The following is an 18,735-nucleotide window of genomic DNA, read 5'->3' as shown; positions in this document are numbered from 1 at the left end:
TAAACAAGCCCAGCTCTGCAAGTCTCTTCTCAAAGCAGGTTTTCCATTCCTTAGACCTTCCTAATAGCCCTTCTCTGCACCAGTCCTAGTTTGACTTCTTTTCTTGAACATGGGACCAGACTTGCACACAGTATTCCAGCTGGGGTCTCCCTGGTGCCTGGTACAGAGACTAGTCCTGACCTGGAAAAGCCCACCTGTGCTGCTGGATGAATTCCCTAAGAGAGAACTGTAGGAGGCATTTGGCAGGAAAAAGATGGCTGCAGAAGTAGAGAACATTTATTGGACCCTGCTGTTCTCAGCACAGGAGACACGGTGAAGGAGGAGGGATGCCAAGAAAGAACAGACTCAAGCTGGGTCTCAGTTGCTCCAGAATGAAAGAGCTTGGAAAGCTAGTTATTCTTCATTTGCCCCCTGCCTTTGTTCTTCTTGGTTCCAAGACCAAGCTGCTAGGAGAGAGGCAGTCTGAAGCTCAATGAGGTGAAGGCATAAGGTACAAGCAGGGCTGGCCCAAGATATTCTGGCACCCCGGGCGCATGGTGCATGCACAGGCCCGCCTGTGGGGCACGGGCCTGCTCGCCTAGGGTGTGCGGGCCCACCCCCAGGGTGCACAGCACATGCACGGCCCGGCTACAGCCGCTGGCGGGCAGCCTGGGCCTGCCCCCGGGGAACACGGTGCATGTGCGGCCCAGTCTGGCCTGGCCGTTGCTGCTGGCATGCGTGCCAGGGCGTGTAGGGCCCCGCAGCCATGGGAGGAAGGGCATTGCTGGCCAGTGCCGTGGGGATGCGAGCAGGCCGGCGCTGCAGGAGCCAGGCGCATGGCGCCTGATGGCAGCTGTAAGGGACGCAGCGCCCCTTACAGCTGCCATCAGGGGCTCCCCACTGGTTGGCACCCAGGGCAGCTGCCCAGCTTGCCCATGCCTCCGTCCGGCTCTGGGACTGTCCCCCTTCCACTACCCAGTGATGAGTTTAGTAGATTTGGAGACTCCTCTCGAGAGTCAGAAATGAAATAAAGTTTTAGCCCAAGAAGTTGGGACATGCAGTTAAACTTTATCCCCACCAAGGCTACATCTAGACTGCAAGCTTCTTTCAAAAGAGATCTTCCGGAAAAACTTTTTTTGAAAGAGAGCGTCTACACAGCAAAAGCACAATGAAAGAGCAATCTGCTTTTTCGAAAGATAGCGTCCGCATTGGTTGGATCTATCTCACATTTCAGTTGTGATGACTGTGGACGGAGTGGCCACCAGGGCACCTGTGCTTTTTCCTGGAGGCCTCCTCTTTGGAAAAAAAAACACTCTTCCGTGTCCACACACACCTTTGTCTGAAAAAGCATTTTTCAGAAAAAGGCTTCTTCCTCGTAGAAAGAGGTTTACCACTGTTGGAAAAACCCTCTGTTCTTTCAACTTTCCGTCGAAAGAATGCAATAGTGGTGTGGACATAAGCGTAGTTTTCCTGGAAAAACTTTGCAATATAGACATATCCCAAATGGCAAAGCTCTTTAGCTGATTAAGAGCAGCAATCTGTATGAAAATGGGGCTAAAGAGCATCAAAAGAAACCAGTTTCCTTCAGCCCTGCTTCTCCTCCTGATTGTTCAGTATTTGGACTCAGCAGGGTTAGAGCAAACACAAATGTAGGACATTGAAAAGGCCCCCCCAAACAGCAGGGCAGTGAATGTGGAAAAAGGAGGGACAATTAATGTATTCACTCATATAACATTTTCCACCTCAGTTTAGATGGATTTACATTTTATCTTAACGGTCAGATAAGAAAATCTGCAGTCTGCAACAAGGGACTGTCCCTCTTAGAAAGGGGAAAGTATTGCTTTGTGTTGTCTTATATTTTGCAGATTCTTTTAGTTATGAGTTGAAAGTGTCAGTGACTGGAGCAGAGGCCAAGATTATCAGGAGTGACTAGGGATGTTGGCAGCCCCTACTCAAAAGCATCTGATGTTCAAAGGATGGGTGCTCAGCACTTCCTGAAAGTGTATCCAGTTGGCCCCCAAAATAGTGAGTCTCCAAAACTGCTAACAATTTCTGAGAATTGTGGCCAAAAGGACCTGCAATGGCCAGGCCACTTGGAAAGGGAAACTAAACCCGAGTCACTGCCCTCTCAGTGCGTCTGTTCACATTCACGGTTGTGTCCCACGGCTCACCTGGCGGGAGCTCTGCTTGCAGCTGGAATTTCTGCTTCCTGTAAAACCTTTCCAGAGGAGATGCTGTTCTGTGCTCACCTCCTTACAAGAAAGCACTGCGCTTTCATTATTCCTGAAGTAACTTGTGTTTCCTCCAACTAAAACAATGCCCCGGTCATTGGTCCCACAAATGAGAGTGGTCGTGGAAGTGGAAATACTGCTGAAAGGTTGCTGGTTTGAAATGGCTGTTTTCTTTGTTTGCTTGTCTGGCCTCCTGGGATCCTAACAAAAAATGATCTCCCTCAGAGCTCAGTTCTGCCACTAACACAACCTTTTTCAACCTCTCCACAGCATCTGTTGAGCATTTTATCCAGACCTATAACCTCTGCCTAGCAGTGAAAGACCAGGACTGCAGCCACCATGAGATCCTGCATCCGGACATGAGACATGGCCCACTACTGCAGAAAATGGAGACTTAAACCTTGTACCAAAACACAATTTTCAGCTGCTTCCACATATCGCATATAAAGGCCAACAAACAGTTCATCATCTTCCTGAATTGACATGACTAGACCACAGCCCCAAACCGTTGTATCTAGGTGTTACACTGGACCCTGCCTTTATTTTCAAGGAACACCTGACAAAGGTCTAATTGAAAATAAAGACAAAGAACAGTCAGATCAGCAAATTAGGTGATTGTACCAGGCGGAGTTAATGCACAGACATTGCCTCATGCTCAGTGACGTCTTCTGGTTTATGATGCCTCACACGGAGGCTGGGAAGGAGAAAGACCACACCAAGGAGTGGCCACACCAAGGGGTGGGGGGCTGCACTTAGGGCTGCAGGGGCAGGAAGAGGGCAAGGAGGCTTAAGCGTGGGAACTGGGGGGCGCTCTGCCTCCCAGACACATGCTCCAATTCCTGATCCCAGCAAGGTGGAATGGATGAGCAGTGACTGGGTGTAGCTGTGGGAGACACGGCACCGGAGCCAGCATCTTGCTGTCCCATCCCAGAGTGGGAGCCCTAGCCATACACAGAATATGCAGCTGCCTATGGCACCACTAAATATGGCGTCTAAAATGAGTAGAGCCGTAGGCATCTGCATGTTCTGTGCATGCCTAGGGATGGCTCTGCTCATTCATGAAAGCAAGTGTGAGAATAGGTATCCAGACTGACCAAACTGATTTGGCTGCTGGTTCTGTCTGGCATTTCCTCCTGACATCCGGCAGCAAATCTCTTCTTAAGGTGCAAGACCTTTTACCAAACAAGTTGTTAAGCACCTCTGCTATCTCCAAGAATAAGACAGAATATCTTATTACTAGGACTGTCAATTGATGTGCGCTAATGCCTGGGATTACTGCACGGCAGTATTAATGCGTTCATTTTTTAACACGTTAATCACAGGCGTTAATGCTGCACTAGCCCTTTGAAATGCTGCCAGCCTGTTTCAAAGGGGCAGAACATTTGGAGCCTGGGATCTGCTGGAGTTCCCAGCTGACCCTGGGCTCCATGCAGCGCTGCCCTTTGAAGTGCTGGAGTGGCACGTCCAAGGGCAGCACCAATGTGGAGCTGGGGATCAGATGGGGACTCCAGCTGATCCCAGGCTCCAAATGAAACTAGACAGGAACACACACAGCGCTCTCAGACTCCACTCCCATGTGGAGTGGACATGCTGTAGGAGAGCCTGGTTTGCAGCTCCACTTGCCACTCACCCCAGTACCCAAAATGAACAAACTCACTCACCATGAAGACTAGAAGTTAAAAGAAAATATTACCAGGGGCGGGATTAGGCAGAGGGAGCTCACAGCTCCGCGCAGAGCGCAGCTCAGCCAGCAGAGGTTAAAAAACACCCTTTCCCTGGCCCCAGCAAACCCCTTTCCATGGGCTGGTCAAGTGTCAGCAGCAGCAGCATGCTGACCCAAAGCAGAGCTCACCTGCGGTGCCCGGCATGGGGAGGTCAGGCAGGCTCCAAGGTGCAGTGCAGGAGCCGGCTGGAAGAAGTGAGTGCCGCGGGCTGCTCCAGACCCTACCGTTCACTCATAGACTTTAAGGTCAGAAGGGACCATTATGATCATCTAGTCTGACCCCCTGCACAGTGCAGGCCACAGAATCTCACCCACCTCTCCCAGAATAATCCTCTCACCTAGATCTCAGATATTGAAGCCTTCAAATACTTTGAAGACCCCAAGATGCAGAGAATCCTCCAGCTGTGATCTGTGCCCCATGCTACAGAGGAAGGCAAAAAAACCTCCAGGGCCTCTGCCAATCTACCCTGGAAGAAAATTCCTTCCCGACCCCAAATATGGCGATCAGCTAAACCCTGAGCATGTGGGCAAGACTCACCAGCCAGACACACAGAAAGTTCTCTCTCTGCTGCACCCCAGAAAGTGGCAGGGTGCTTGCTGCCTCCTGGCAAGTGGCCACAACAAGCCGCTTCCTGCCATCAGGGCACACGCTCGCCAGCTGTGGCTGCAGCTAGGTGTGCCTCCAGACTCGCACCGGGCTCACCTGGGAGAACCACAGCTCCCCAGGTGGAAAGGTGCCGTGAGATTAATCAGGATTAAATTTTTTAATTGCTTGACAGCCCTACTTATTAGCTCTATATAAATCCATGGTGTGCCCACATCTTGAATACTACATGCAGCTGTGGCCACCTCATCTCAAAAAAGTTGGCATTGGATAAAATTGATTAGGGGTTTGGAATGACTGCCAGATGAAGAGAGATTAAAAAGACTGGGACTTTTCAACTTAGAAAAGAAGAGACTAAGGGGGGGATATGAGAGCAGTCTATAAAATCATCACTGGTTTGGAGAAAGTGAATAAGGAAAAGTTATTTACTTGTTCCCATAACACAAGAAATAGAGGTCAAATGAAATTATAGGTAACCAGTTTAAAAACAAACGAAAAAAAAGGAAGTATTTCTTCATGCAGTACACAGTCACATCTGTGGAACTCCTTGCCAGAGCATATTGTGAAGAACAGGACTTTAACTAGATACATTCCTGAAGGATAGGTCCATCACTGGCTATTAGCCGGGATGGGTAGGAATGGTGTCCCTAGTCTGTTTGTCAAAAGCTGGGAATGGGTGACAAGGGAGGGATCACTTGATGATTTCTTGTTCTCTGTTCATTCTCTCTGGGGCACTTGGCATTGTCCACTGTCAATAGACAGGATACTGGACTAGGTGAACCTTTGGTCTGACCCAATATGGTTGCTCTTATATTCTCCAAAGGTGCAGCTTGTCTCTGTCACAAAACTGACTGTAGGGGATGGGGAACCTCAGTACTCAGGATTAATGCAAGAAAGCTGGCAAAACTGCAAGGGCCTTTTCTTCCCTAAACACATAAACCCCGTTCCCTGTACACATGGCATGTGTTTCCCGCCCTAGAACACTGACATTCTGTACTCCATTCATGTGGCAGCTCCAGGGGCAGTGAGGAGGTAGGCAGATCACAACCACTGCCTCTGCTGGGTAGCCTCCATCACTGAGGATTTTAGCCCTTCATGGAAAACTATTGGGCTACGTCTACACTGGCCCCTTCTTCGGAAGGGGCATGCTATTTTGAACTTGGGAATAGGGAAATCCGCGGGGGATTTAAATAAACATGGCCGCCACTTTTTTTCCGGCTTGGGGAAAAGCCGGAAAAAAGCGTCTAGACTGGCGCGATCCTCCGGAATAAAGCCCTTTTCCTGAGGATCTCTTATTCCTACTTTGAAGGATTCCTACTTTGAAGTAGGAATAAGAGATCCTCCGGAAAAGGGCTTTATTCCGGAGGATCGCGCCAGTCTAGACGCTTTTTTCCGGCTTTTCCCCAAGCCGGAAAAAAAGCGGCGGCCATGTTTATTTAAATATCCCCCGCGGATTTCCCTATTCCCAAGTTCAAAATTAGCATGCCCCTTCTGAAGAAGGGGCCAGTGTAGACGTAGCCTTGCTGTAGCTTCCTACCCATTACATCCAGTCCTAGGAACTTGGAAGGCTTGTGGGAAGCATTAAGCTCTTTTAGGATTAGCAGTAAACACGTAAAGATAATGATCTGTTCATTACTAATTCCCAAGCTATTTAAGGTGGTAAAAATTAAGGCAGATTATCCTGATTGGCACTTCAGCAGGATTTACATTAAATCAGCATTGGCCACAACAAGGGAAAGGAATAAACCCACCGCTAGCCAAGGGAACATTTTAGTAGCCATCCCCTATTGATTAAGAAATAGCTAGATTTGCTCTGAGCCAGGCAACTTAAGCTTCTTTAAAAAAATCAATAAAGAGAGAGAGAGAGAGAGAGAGAGAGAGAGAGAAAACACACCCCAGTTTTGTTTAAACGACAGTAAAATGAGCACAGGAGACCTAATATTAATAGGAGCCAGGGCATTAGTATTAAACATGTCTCTGAATATGTATCATGTGGACATGAGCTAAAGCACTGGTGTATGAGACTCAAGCTTAAGGTCAGAAATGACCCCCATGATTCAGTGCAGGTCACAGACCATCACCCACCTATTCCTGCAACAGACAGTTCCTGACCTTCTCAAATCATGGCTTAAAGTCTTCAAGGTACAGAGAATCCATGGTCCAGAGGAAGGTGACTCTGCCAATCTGACCCCAAATATGGCAGCCAGTTAAACTGTGCATGTGGAGAAAACGCAGCAGCCAGACACCTTGGAAAGAATTCTCTGTAGTACCTCAAGGCCCTCCCCATCTAGTGCCCCATCTCCAGCCCTTGGGGATATTTGCTGCTAGAAGTTGCAGATCAGCTGCATGCTGTTGTCAGTAGTCTCACCTTCCCATACTCTCCATACACTTAGCAAGCTCAGTCTTGACACCAGGTAGGTTTTTGCCCCCATTACTCTTCTTGAAAGGCTGTTCCCTCCTGTTGGTTATGCTAAACAAGCCACACTCTGAGTCTCCTCACATAGCATGAATGCAATACACCTTGGCTGCACACCAAGATTAGAAGTTTGGGCTTGAGGTCTATCCATGGCCAGCATGTACATTAACCACCATCAGTATGGTGCCAGCAATGTTCCCTCGACCCTTTTCCATTCATGTGTATAATAAATGTTGTTACATGCACTGAGGCATGTGCAGTTGTGCACCACCAACAGAAACACAAAATCTAGCTGTGGGCGCTCTGCTAATCATCTGGGCAGCATCTGAACCGCTGAATGGCTGCGCAAGTGCCCAGCTTGCAGGAAACAAATTTGAGGCTGCAGATTTCATTCCTCTCAAGTGGGAGATGTAATCACCGGCAGCATAGGGAGCCCCACTCACCAACATCCTACTAATACCTAACAAACCACCCAAGAGAACTGAAGGGTAGGGCAGTGGCCCTGGAGTAAGACGACCAGGTTCTATTCTCCTTAGCTCTGCCAGGTGAGCAAGTCCCTCCCCCCTCTAAAACTGGGCTCTCCCCCTTTTTTGCCTGCCTCATGCTCACACCTGAACTACTGGTGCTGCATCTTCCTGGGGGTTCCATTCTGAAACTGCTTAAGTAACTTAGGCAGTTTTTAAAGTTTTACATAATCCATCCGCAATGCTTATCACAAGGGAACTCCAGACTCAGCCGGAATCTTTGGCTAACAGCTACAATGGACTATACAATAGGGTATAAATAGATGTATCATGCATTTGATTTGTACAAATCAGAGGAAATAGCAGTAATCTTGACAAAGGGTTCCACTAGGACTCACTTACAGGGAAATAATTTTTAGTGAGTTCGTCTGGATTCTCTTCTATTACAGACAATAACTCCACCGACCTCAGTAGACTCACTCCCCATTTACTCCAGGATAAGGGATATGAAACTGAAAGTTCTCTGTAGAGTAAGATAAAAATACCGCTTCCCAATGGCTTCAGTGCCCTGTTGACTCTTTAAAGCAAATCTTTTGGATCTGGACAAAATAGACCCACGATTGCACTTATTCTGTGGGATGAGGTTTCGGCTCTTGAAAGGTGCAGGGGAAGTGGAAATACTGTTAAATGATGCTTCACTTCAGAGAGGAGAGATGGTCAGTTTGCCTTATTCAACTTTGCACTTTTCAGTTTGCTAGTACTTTGTGTGAGTCCTGAGAACAGCTGGCTGCTACTCAGTTACCCAATTGCACCAGGTTATATACAAAAATTATTATGAAAAACTACTCATCTATGGGCACCTACAATCCAGAACACAGAGTTAGTTACCAGGGAACAGCACTTGAAAAACCGCATTCTCAGTGAATCAACAGCTGCTCTCCTATCATAGGCCTCAGGTTAGATTGCCTTGCTCTCTGGTCCCATCAGCCTTTTCTCTCCTCCCTTTCATACCCTGGGACAAAGGGGGGGCGGGGTGCCCTCCCAAACACGTTTCTCTGCAGCTGCTTGGTTTTACTCCCATCAAGGACAAAGCTTCAGGATTTGCCATCTTTTCCTCTCTCACCAAGGTCCTTGCTCTGTGTGCTCTCCCCCGAACCTTGCCTTTGCAGCTGTGTACATTCCAAGCTTTGGGGAGGGGGGGGGGGGTGGAGGGGCAATACCAGTATCACACAGGCCAGACACCTTCCCTACACTAATCTCTAGAGCTGATTTTAGAGAAATCTAGTCTGGATTTAAGAATCTCCAGTGATGGAGAAGCCACTTCAATCCTGTGTAAATTGTTCTACTAGTTAATTACTCACTGTTAAATGTATGCCTAGTTTCCAGTCTGAACTTGGCTAGATTCTACTTCCAGTCTTTGGATCATGTGGTACCTTTCTACGCTGGATTGAAAAGTCCATTATTAAAAATTCCCCCCCACGTAAGTACCCATAGACTGGTCACCTCTTCACCTTCTCATGGGAAGCTAAACAAATTGAGTTCCTAGGGTCCCTTTCTGAACCATTTCTGTGGCTCTTCACTGAACTCACTCCAATTTAATCAGCACCTTTCCTGGATAGTTCATGCCAGAAGCAGATGCATTATTGCAGCCATGGGCATGCAAGTGCCAAATACAGCAGAAAAATAAATTCTTTCTACTCCAGGCTTCCATTTATCCTAGGACCGTGTTAGCGCGTAGAGCCACAAAGTCACTCTGGGAGTTCATGTTCAGCTGATTATTCACTACGATCCCCAAGTCTTTCAGAATCACTGCTTCCCAGGTACTGTCACTCGGCTCTATTTAAAGCCTGCCCTCTTTGTTTAGCTGTATACAGATAGCCACAGTAGGACTATCCAGTCTGTCTTGTGCCACAACTTCTTGGCAGACAGCAGCAGAAGGGCTAAGGGTGGTGAGCCCCCTGCAACAAGTAAGGCCTGCCTCTGCCTTCCCCTACAAGGGGCCCAGGCTCATTAATACCCTTTGTTTGGTTTCCTTTCCTTGCACCCGCCCTACTGCTTACAGCTGTAGATCACCTCCTCCTGCATGCATTGCTGGCACTCCACATAGCAGCACCACTGCACATGGCAGTGGCAAGAGAAGGTGACCATCTGGCTCTGTGTGTTGTAGCCTCGCCCACAGCACAGGCTGTCACAGCTGGCCTCCCGGGAGCATGTCCTGCCGGCAGTGCCTAGGGAGTATTTGCTAGGCCGGCAGAAGCTGGGGGAGTCCTCCACGTATACCAGATCCGTGGGGCGCGGAGCAGCTGGGCTTTTGGGGGAGCGGCTGTGCCGCTGCACTCCCATGAGCTCCGAGTGTCCCACAGCATCATTCGTGGCACTAAAAATCTTGATGGCATCATCATAGCGCAGCTTGAGGATCTTGCCAGTCTCATGGAACGGGGAGAGCTGCTTCCAGCAGGTCCTCACAGCACAGGAGCCAGAGACACCATGGCACTTGCACGTGGTTTTGAGACCGTTCTTCACAGCCTGCGAAAGAAGAAACTCCAGTTAGGACACCGCACCTCAGAGAGGGCCAGAAAGCACCGGAGCCATTCCCATGTTACAAACAGGGAAATGGAGGCACAGAGGGTCACAGGCTGCAAAAATGCCCTACAGTAAGAAACTGACAGAGTTCAAAGAGGAAGAGAGGACCCAAATCAGCGTTTAGGGGCAGTCACAGGGTGAACACAAAGTATTCAAGACATTCGAATCTGGCAGAGAAAAGCAGAACAAGAACCAGTGGCTGGAAGCTGAAGCCAGAAAAATCCAGAGGAGAAATTAGGCACCGTGATGAGGCAATTGCTGTACAGTGGAAAACAAGGGATTAAAAGCAGCCGTGGGTGCAGAGGGCTGGCTGTTCCATAAGCCAACCAGGGCAGGGCTAGGCTCTACAAGAATGGCTGCTGGGCAGCAGGAGCTGAACCAAGCTGCTTGCCAGACTGGTACCATGGACAGAACAGTGCTGGGAGACCCCAGGCAGCCAGCAGGGTCCCTGCCTGAACAACTTTCCTCCTGACTCAGGGACCTGAGGGAGGTTCTAGGGCTGCGGGTCCACCCCCTGCCAGCAATGAGCAGCTAATTCAAACTGCAGTTTGCCCCCAAGGGAAGGGGCGAGACTAGGGCTGCAGTGGCTCACTGAGGCCAGTGGTGGAATTAGGCCTAGCCAGTTGTCTGGGGGAGGAGGAACCTGGGAGTGGACACCCCCACAGGGGAGTAATCCAGGGGAAGAGGGGTTATGGTCTGGGGGTCTGTCTACACTACCCCGCTAGTTCGAACTAGGGGGTAATGTATGCATACCGCACTTGCTAATGAAGCCCGGGATTTGAATTTCCCGGGTTCATTAGCATAAAGCCGGCTCCGCCATTTTTAAAAGCCGGCTAGTGCGAACCCCGTGCAGCGCGGCCACACGCGGCATGGGCTAGATAGTTCGAACTACGTAGCCATTCCGATCTGTCTAGCCCGTGCCGCGTGTAGCCGTGTGGCACGGGGTTCGCACTAGCCGGCTTTTAAAAATGGCGGAGCCGGCTTTATGCAAATGAAGCCCGGGAAATTCAAATCCCGGGCTTCATTAGCAAGTGCGGTATGCATACATTACCCTGCTAGTTCGAACTAGCGGGGTAGTGTAGACAGACCCTGGGAGGGATGCTGGCCCCAGTGTGGTGGGGGCAGAAGAGGCAGGTAACTGTTGGTGACATCACCAAAGGAGGGTGCTGTGCTGCTAGAATGAGCTAATTCGCAGGACATCCAGCAGGAGGCATCATGGGTGAGAGAGTCACAGCCTGCTACAGGCACAAACTCAGCAGGGAGGGGGATCATCACTCCCCTTTGTTGCTCATTCCAGTGTCAGATTCTTCATAGAATCACAGATTAGGTTTGGCAGAGCCCCCAGGAGTCATCCAGTCCAACCCCTGCCGAAAGCAGGACCAACTGCAACTCAGTCAGCCCAGCCTGGGCTCTTTCATGCCGGGACTTAACTTCCAGGGATGGAGATTCCACCACCTCCCCAGGGAACCCAGCCCAGCGCTTCCCCACTCTCCTGATATCCAACCTAGACTCCCTCTCCCATTGAGACCATTGCTCCTTGCTCTGTCCTGAACCGTCACTGAGAACGGCTTCTCTCCATCCCCTGTGGAACTGCCCGTCAGGTAACTGCAAGTTGCTATCAATCCGCCCCCCCCCCCCCATCACTGTTCTCTTCTGCAGACTAAATAAATCATATTCTCCAGTCTGCTAATCATTTTAATTACCCTCCGCTGGACTCTCTCCACTGTGCCCACACCCTTTCTGTAAAGAGGGGCCCAGAACTGGACACAATACTCTATTTGGCACTAGTGAGGCCACACCTAAAGGGGAATAATCACGTGCCTTCATCTGCTGGCAACGCTCCTACTAATGCACCTTCATTTCTCACTGTCTTTAGCTCAAACTTGGAGGCCTTTCTGGAAGATGCTTTTGTCAAACAAGTTATTGGGCTCAGAACAAAGATGAAATTTGGTGGCCTGCAATGGCTGGTAGGTCTAGTGATCCCACCTGACCTTATATCTAATTCTAAGCCTTGCAAAGGTCATGTCAAAGCAGCAGCACGGCTGGGGTTGAACCCAGGAGTCCTAACTCCCAGCCCTTCATCTCTAGCCATCCTCAAAACTTGAATGAGCATCCTGTTCCCATATGAACACTGCCGGATTTACCAAGTGCAGAGCCCTATGAAGACCTGACCACTATCCCCATCGTTTCACAGCAGCAGGCATATAAAAGTCAGACTTCACAGGCCCTGCCATCCAAGCAAAGGGACAATTTCTGGTTAACCCTCAGCAGCATAGGGCCTGTTCTGACTAACCAGCAAAAGGCAGTGGCCTCTCCCCTGCCATAGCAGTTCCCCTGTAGAAGACATGAGTATAGAGGATAGGTCAAGCTATTTGCATCTGATCCCTGAGCAGGCAAGGTGCCCTTCCCCCTCACCTTGATGCCCACATTGGTGTTGTGGATATCCACCTTAGCCCTCAGGTCTTTGCCAATCTTCTTCTGGCCCACGAAATGTTTAAGGAACTTGGTGCTGTATTTCAGGTTGTCGCCACAGACTCCCCATTGCCAGGCCTTGCGATTCTCCAGGCCTGGAGAGTCGTCACAGGTGCAGCGCTCCATTCGTCCAGCACTGCATGCCCGGGCCAGCGAGTGGGTAAGAGCTGCAGAAGACACTGCATACAGGAAGGCAGTTTCCTTAAAACCTGAACAAGACAGAAGGGTTAAGGGAGGCTGGGAAGGAGGAATGGACATTCACCCATGTAACTGGGCTCCACACAAAGAAACACTGGGCCCTATTTTGTAGGGACTGCGCAGGACACAGTTGGGTGGCAGATTAACATGCTCCTGAGTGGTCTCTCTCAGAGTACATCTACGCTGTGGCACTATTTCGGGATACGTCCCGGATCCCAAAAGCTATTCTGCATCTTTTAAACAAGCCCGTTATTTCAAAAGCTGTAACAGGCTTGCTATTCTGACGTCTCTATATACCTCATTCCAGGAGGATTAAGGGACGTTTCAGAATAGAGCCGTATTTCAAAATACACTCAAAATAAACTATGCACATTGCAGAGCTCAAATTGCATAGCTTATTTTGAGCTACGGTGTAGTGTAGACACACTCTCAATGAGCAACAGGAAGGGAGGCTGCTAACAGGGTAAACACACAATTGTAACGCAGATGGGTGCCATGCATGGAGAGAACTAAAATGTCAAGGGATGGAAAGGAAAGAAATTTTTCAGGTTCCTGTATGCTGATTCTAAAAGCCTAGAGGTATAAGAGGATCACTCAGATACTTCCTTTTATCAGTGGGTGACACATCATTGATATTCCTGAAACTGACACAGAATGTTATTCACTGGACATGATGGGTTAGAAGATTCACAGGATTCAAGGCCAGAAGGATCATCTAGTCTAACCTCCTGCATAGACCAGGCTGGAGAAGTTCCCCAAAAATCTGCTGTGGGGATTCTTTTAGGAAAATCATCCAATCTTGATTTAAAAATGATCCACTGTGATCCTGGATAAATCACTCTATTAAAAGTTCTCTTTATTTCCCATCTGCATTTGACTAGCTTCAGCTTCCAGCTCGTGGATCAGGTTACACCTTTTTCTGCCAGACTGAAGAGCTCACTACAGGTACTAAGGGCAGCTAAAATGATTAGGGGTTTGGAACGGGTCCCATATGAGGAGAGGTTAAAGCGACTGGGACTTCTCAGTTTAGAAAAGAGGAGACTGAGGGGGGATATGATAGAGGTCTATAAAATCATGAGTGGTATGGAGAGGGCCGATAAAGAAAAGTTATGTATTAATTCCCTAAATAGAAGAACTAGAGGACACCAAATGAAATTAATGGGGAGCAGGTTTAAAACTAATAAGAGAAAGTTCTTCTTTACACAGCGTGTTGTCAACCTGTGGAACTCCTTGCCAGAGGAGGCTGTGAAGGCTAGGACTATAACAGAGTTTAAAGAGAAGCTAGATAATTTCATGGAGGTTAGGTCCATAAAAGGCTATTAGCCAGGGGATAGAATGGTGTCCCTGGCCTCTGTTTGTCAGAGGCTGGAGAGGGATGGCAGGAGACAAATCGTTTGATCATTGTCTTCGGTCCACCCTCTGTGGGGCACCTGGTGCTGGCCACTGTCGGCAGACAGGCCACTGAGCTAGATGGACCTTTTGTCTGACCCAGTACGGCCGTTCTTATGTCTACACAGCAGCATTAATTTTGGAATAACTGACATTCTGAAAAAAACAAAGAGCGTGTCTACACTACAAGCCTTTATTTCAAAATAATGCCGAGCTGGAGGACTTCTTATTCTGATGTCTGTAACCCTCATTTTACGAGGAGTAAGGGAATTTGAAGGAAGAGTGTTCTTCTTTTGACTTCCTGCTGTGTAGACAGCACCAAAAGCTGAAATAAGCTATTTTGACTTAAACTACTTGTAGACATACCCTATTAAATAATATAGGTTCTCAATGTAGGTACTAAGTCACCCTTTAACCTTCTTTTTAAGCTAAACACATAGGCTGCGTCTAGACTGGCATGATTTTCCGCAAATGCTTTTAACGGAAAAAGCACTTTTTGCGGAAAAGCGTCCGTGCCAATCTAGACGCGGTTTTGCGTAAGAAAGCCCCCATCGCCATTATCACCATCGGGGCTTTTTTGCACAAAACGGTTCTCAGTTGTCTACACTGGCCCTCTTGCACAAAAGCATTTGCGCAAGAGGGCTTTTTCCCGAGCGGGAGAGTCATTGTATTTGTGCAAGAACACTGATGATCATACATTAGATCGTCCATGTTCTTGCGCAAATTCAAGTGGCCAGAGTAGACAGCTGGCAAGTTTTTCCACAAAAGCGGCCGCTTTTGCAGAAAAACGTGCCAGTCTAGACGCAGCCATTGAGTTCGTTGAGTCCGTCACTATAAGGCAGGTTTTCTAACCCTTTAATCATTTTCGTGGCTCTTCTCTGAACTCTCCCCAATTTATCAAATTCCTTCTTTAATTGTGGACACAAGAACTAGCTGCAGTTGTATCTGTGAAAGATATGGTGAAAACATCTACTCCCTTCTCAAGATCCCGTTTCCTCAACCAATACAGAACCAGATGGCTGGTATGTAAGTTTAGAAAGGTCATAGAGGAGTGTTTTTACATTAAAGGGCTCAGCAGTAAGAGGGTTGGGGTAGTCTATCCCAGGGCATCCTGCATACTGAACTCCTCATCCCCAGCCCCACCCCAGAGCAAGGACTTAAAATGAAGCATGTACATTTTCATTTTATTTTCCAGAACACAAAAATTGAGTTAGGGACCCCAGCTATTCCGGGTAAATCTCATAGTATATTTATAAATCATGTCTCTCTCTCTCTGAAATCCTTCAAATCAAATAAGATTTCCCCTTGGATGCCTATAACTGATGAGTGTGTAGATGAGAAATTAAGTCAATTCTAGCCAGGAACATTCTGGCAGCGGCTGCACATTAGAACTCTATCTCCAGCAGTGCTGACACAAGCGGCACCAATATGGGCCTAGGTTCACTCCTTACGGTGGGCTCTCTGATTGTCTTCACTTGACCTCAAAGAGTCAGGTAACATTCTTGATGATGGTCCTCCAGGTTACCCGACCCTTCCCCTGCCTCTCACAGGTGTCAACGTCAATGCCACACTTACCAAGGAATTCTTAAGAACATCCCTGTAGCGCTTCCTCTGCTCGCCATGAGACCTCGTCCCAGTCCTCAGCTGAGTGTAGAAGATCTGTTTAGGCAAGTGTGTGTCAGGCACCCTTACCACACAACCGGACCATCACAGCTGCCTGTGGGTGACTAGTGCCTCAATGCTGCGAGAGTCAGCCTCTGCGAGAATACTAACGTTGGTCCATCTGTCCTGCCACATGATGCCCAATATCCTCCTCAGGTACCTTTGGTGGAATTTCTCCAGATCTTTAATATATCGTCTATAGGGCACGATAGACGTCAATCTTGGTCTATGCCTTGATGTCATGGTCATCGAAGACTCAACTCCATAAATGTCCATAAGCTGGCGGATTTCATCATTGATGTCAGCCTTGCTGGACAGATAGCTTCAGAGATAAGGCAAGCTGTTGACATTCTCCAGGACTTGGTTGTCTGCCGTGGTGGTTGGTTCAGATAACTGTTTGGTGGGTGTTTTGGTCTTTTGTGCATTGAGAGTCAGTCCCAACCTGTGGTAGGCCATGACGAAATTGTCGATGATTGCTTGGAGCCCATCTTCTGAAGTGCCCATCTACCTGAGCATAGTCAGTGTACTGGAGTTCTACCATGATGTTATTGTGGTCAGAGCCAAGACCAAGAAGCGACCCATCCTGCAGGTTATTTCAGCTCTGCCTGGGAGGTCATCTCCAATAATCTGGAGCATGGATGCCAAAAAGATATTAAATAGTGTAGGGCTATCACACACTGTTTGAATCCAGTCCTTACGTCAATTGGTTCAGTTGCATCACCACTATTGAGTTTCACAACTTGCATGTTGTGTAAGAAATGTATAATACTGACAAAATTTGTTAGACAACAACTAAAGTGTTGCAGGATCTTCCAGGAGGCCTCACAGTTGACAGAGTCAAATGCTTTTGTCAAATTGAAGAATGGCATATACAGAGGCCGATGTTGATCCCGACACTTCTTATGTATTAGGCAGGCAGAAAAGATCAGATCAATCATTCCTCGCCCTGGTGGAAGCCACATTGTGACTCCGGAAGGATTTCTTCAGCTAGTGGAAGGAGATGGTTCAGAAGGACTTGGGCAAGAATTTTACCTGCAGTTGAGAGTAGGGAGATCCCTCGGTAGAAACAGGATAAACAATGAGGTGGAAAATTCTGCCGACAATATAAAATAAGCGAACTGCAAAGCATTACAAAGGAAACTCTCAAGTGGGTAAATGACAGGGTCAGGACAGAAGGCTATAAAAAAGTAGTCCTACTGGAGTCCTGGAGGTGGGTGGGCATAAGCCCCCCCACATCTAAAGCACCTGCCCCCAGCTTACGGGAGGGTCCACAGAGCCCAGAACACCAAGTAATTATGGGTGACAGAAAAAAAAATGGATGAATGTGGAGGGGGCTGGACAGGGACAAACGAGGGCTAAAACGAGGGGGCTGGACAGGGACACCGGGCAGAGAACCCCAAACCGCACCCACTGCTCCTAGAAAACCTCGAGAGAGCCAGCAGATGCCTCCCAGTTGAAGTCTGCCCAGATTTGTGAACGGATACAGGAGCAGAAATAGGCCCCACAGTCACAGGTCCCTCCCTCAGCCAGTCTCTGCTCCCTGGTCTTGTAAATTGCTATTTTGGCTTTAGGCAGGAGGAGGTTGACGAGGAGGTCCTGCGACTTTGGGGAGTCACAGATGGGGTGTGCATAAATTAATAGGTGAGGGGAGAAGTGCAGCCAGCACCTCAACAAGAGGCTCTGGAGGATCTGAAAGAGGGGCTGTAACTTGGTACGCTTGAGACAGATGTGCGGCAGGGTCTCCCTCAGACTGGCCCACTGTGGCTCCCCAGCCTCGATTGGAGGTAAGAGGTCCTGCCATTTGTTATTTGGGCGGGACATGAGGATGGAGAAGTGAAGCACATACAGATGACTTTTTGATGCCGTTCAAAAGGGGACCAGCTGCAGTGCATGCAGCTGGCTCGGGGGATGAGGGCGAGGTGATCAGGAAGGCACGTGGAGCCAATGGAGAGATCTGGCAGGCTCTTGCAGGACACGGTGGAGGTAAACCCGAGCAGTGGCCAGCAAAGCATCCCTCACCTCCTGACTACATACTAGGAGTATGAAGGGTGGAGAGCCCCATGTGCTGGGCAAGTGCCAGCGCATCCACTCAATTTCCCCAGTTGTAGTCCAGGAGGTCTCCGATCCTGGTGACTTCTGCCAGGATCAACATCTGGCGCACCGAGGGGGACTCTTCCGCCTGCACATGGAGATGGTGATTCTGTAGCAGGGGCTCTGCAAGGAGGTCTGCCCTCACGGTGGCTCCCAAGGACCTGGTCTCCAAGAGCTGTTTCCAGGTCCTGCTTCCAGGATGAGGTCCTGATAGAAGACTGGCAGCTTGGAGAAGTCTGTCCGAAGCGGACTGGTGCAGTCAGGGTCCAGTTGAGCTTGACCAAGCACTCTGCAGAAGCATACAGCACCTGGAGAAATCCCACAGAATGAGGCCTGAAGCTGAAGGCCCATAGAATGCCTAGGAGATACCTGTGGTCCATCCAGCTGAACACCTTCTCCTGATCCAAGGACAGGAGGGTGAACAAGAGATCATCCTACACTCAATCTCTATGAGAGCCTGGACCAGAAAGAGATTATTGAAGATGGTATAGCCTGGGATGGTGTAGGTCTGGTCTGGATGGACCATGTCCACCAGCACGGGCCAAAGTCTCAGTGAGATGGCCTTGGCAATGATTTTATGGTCCACGCCGAGAAGTGACACGGGACGCCAATTGCTCAGATTGCAGAGGTCCCCCTTCTTAGGCAACAAGGTGCGCAAGGCTCTCCGGCACAATAAAGGGAGGACCACGCTCACCAAGGACTTGGCCCCGACACTGGCAAGGTCTGGGATGTCTTTCTCTAAAACTCCCATTCCCGCTGCCCTATCGCAACATCCCGCAGCCAGCTGGCATCCCAGGTGTAGTCGCAACACAAAAGCCATGTCTACACCTTCCCCACTTCCCACCACCACTGTGCCGAGGGAAAGGTGCACCATCGCCCTTGCCAGGCTAGCCAGAACTTCCAAAAGGACACTGCGAAGCAGA

General features: G+C 49.0%; 1 protein-coding gene across 4 annotated transcripts in view; it reads right to left on the bottom strand.

Moving 5' to 3' along the window:
* Positions 1–7,737: 7,737 nt before the first annotated feature.
* WNT9B (Wnt family member 9B) overlaps positions 7,738–18,735 on the bottom strand; it is an 81,995-nt gene continuing 70,997 nt past the window's right edge. For all 4 annotated transcript variants that reach the window (XM_089773987.1, XM_089773988.1, XM_075911314.2 and 1 more), the window contains exons 3-4: positions 12,416–12,681; positions 7,738–9,943 (exon numbers count right to left, since the gene is read on the bottom strand). In XM_089773987.1, the coding sequence (XP_089630113.1) occupies positions 9,467–9,943; positions 12,416–12,681 (743 nt within the window). In that variant the 3' untranslated portion in view covers positions 7,738–9,466. The remainder of the gene's footprint in view (positions 9,944–12,415; positions 12,682–18,735) is intronic.

The sequence above is a fragment of the Pelodiscus sinensis genome, chromosome 29 (genome assembly GCF_052426305.1).
Source record: "Pelodiscus sinensis isolate ZL-2025 chromosome 29, ASM5242630v1, whole genome shotgun sequence".
Classification (NCBI taxonomy): Eukaryota; Metazoa; Chordata; order Testudines; family Trionychidae; genus Pelodiscus; species Pelodiscus sinensis.
This window is presented reverse-complemented; position numbering and strand designations above follow the sequence as displayed.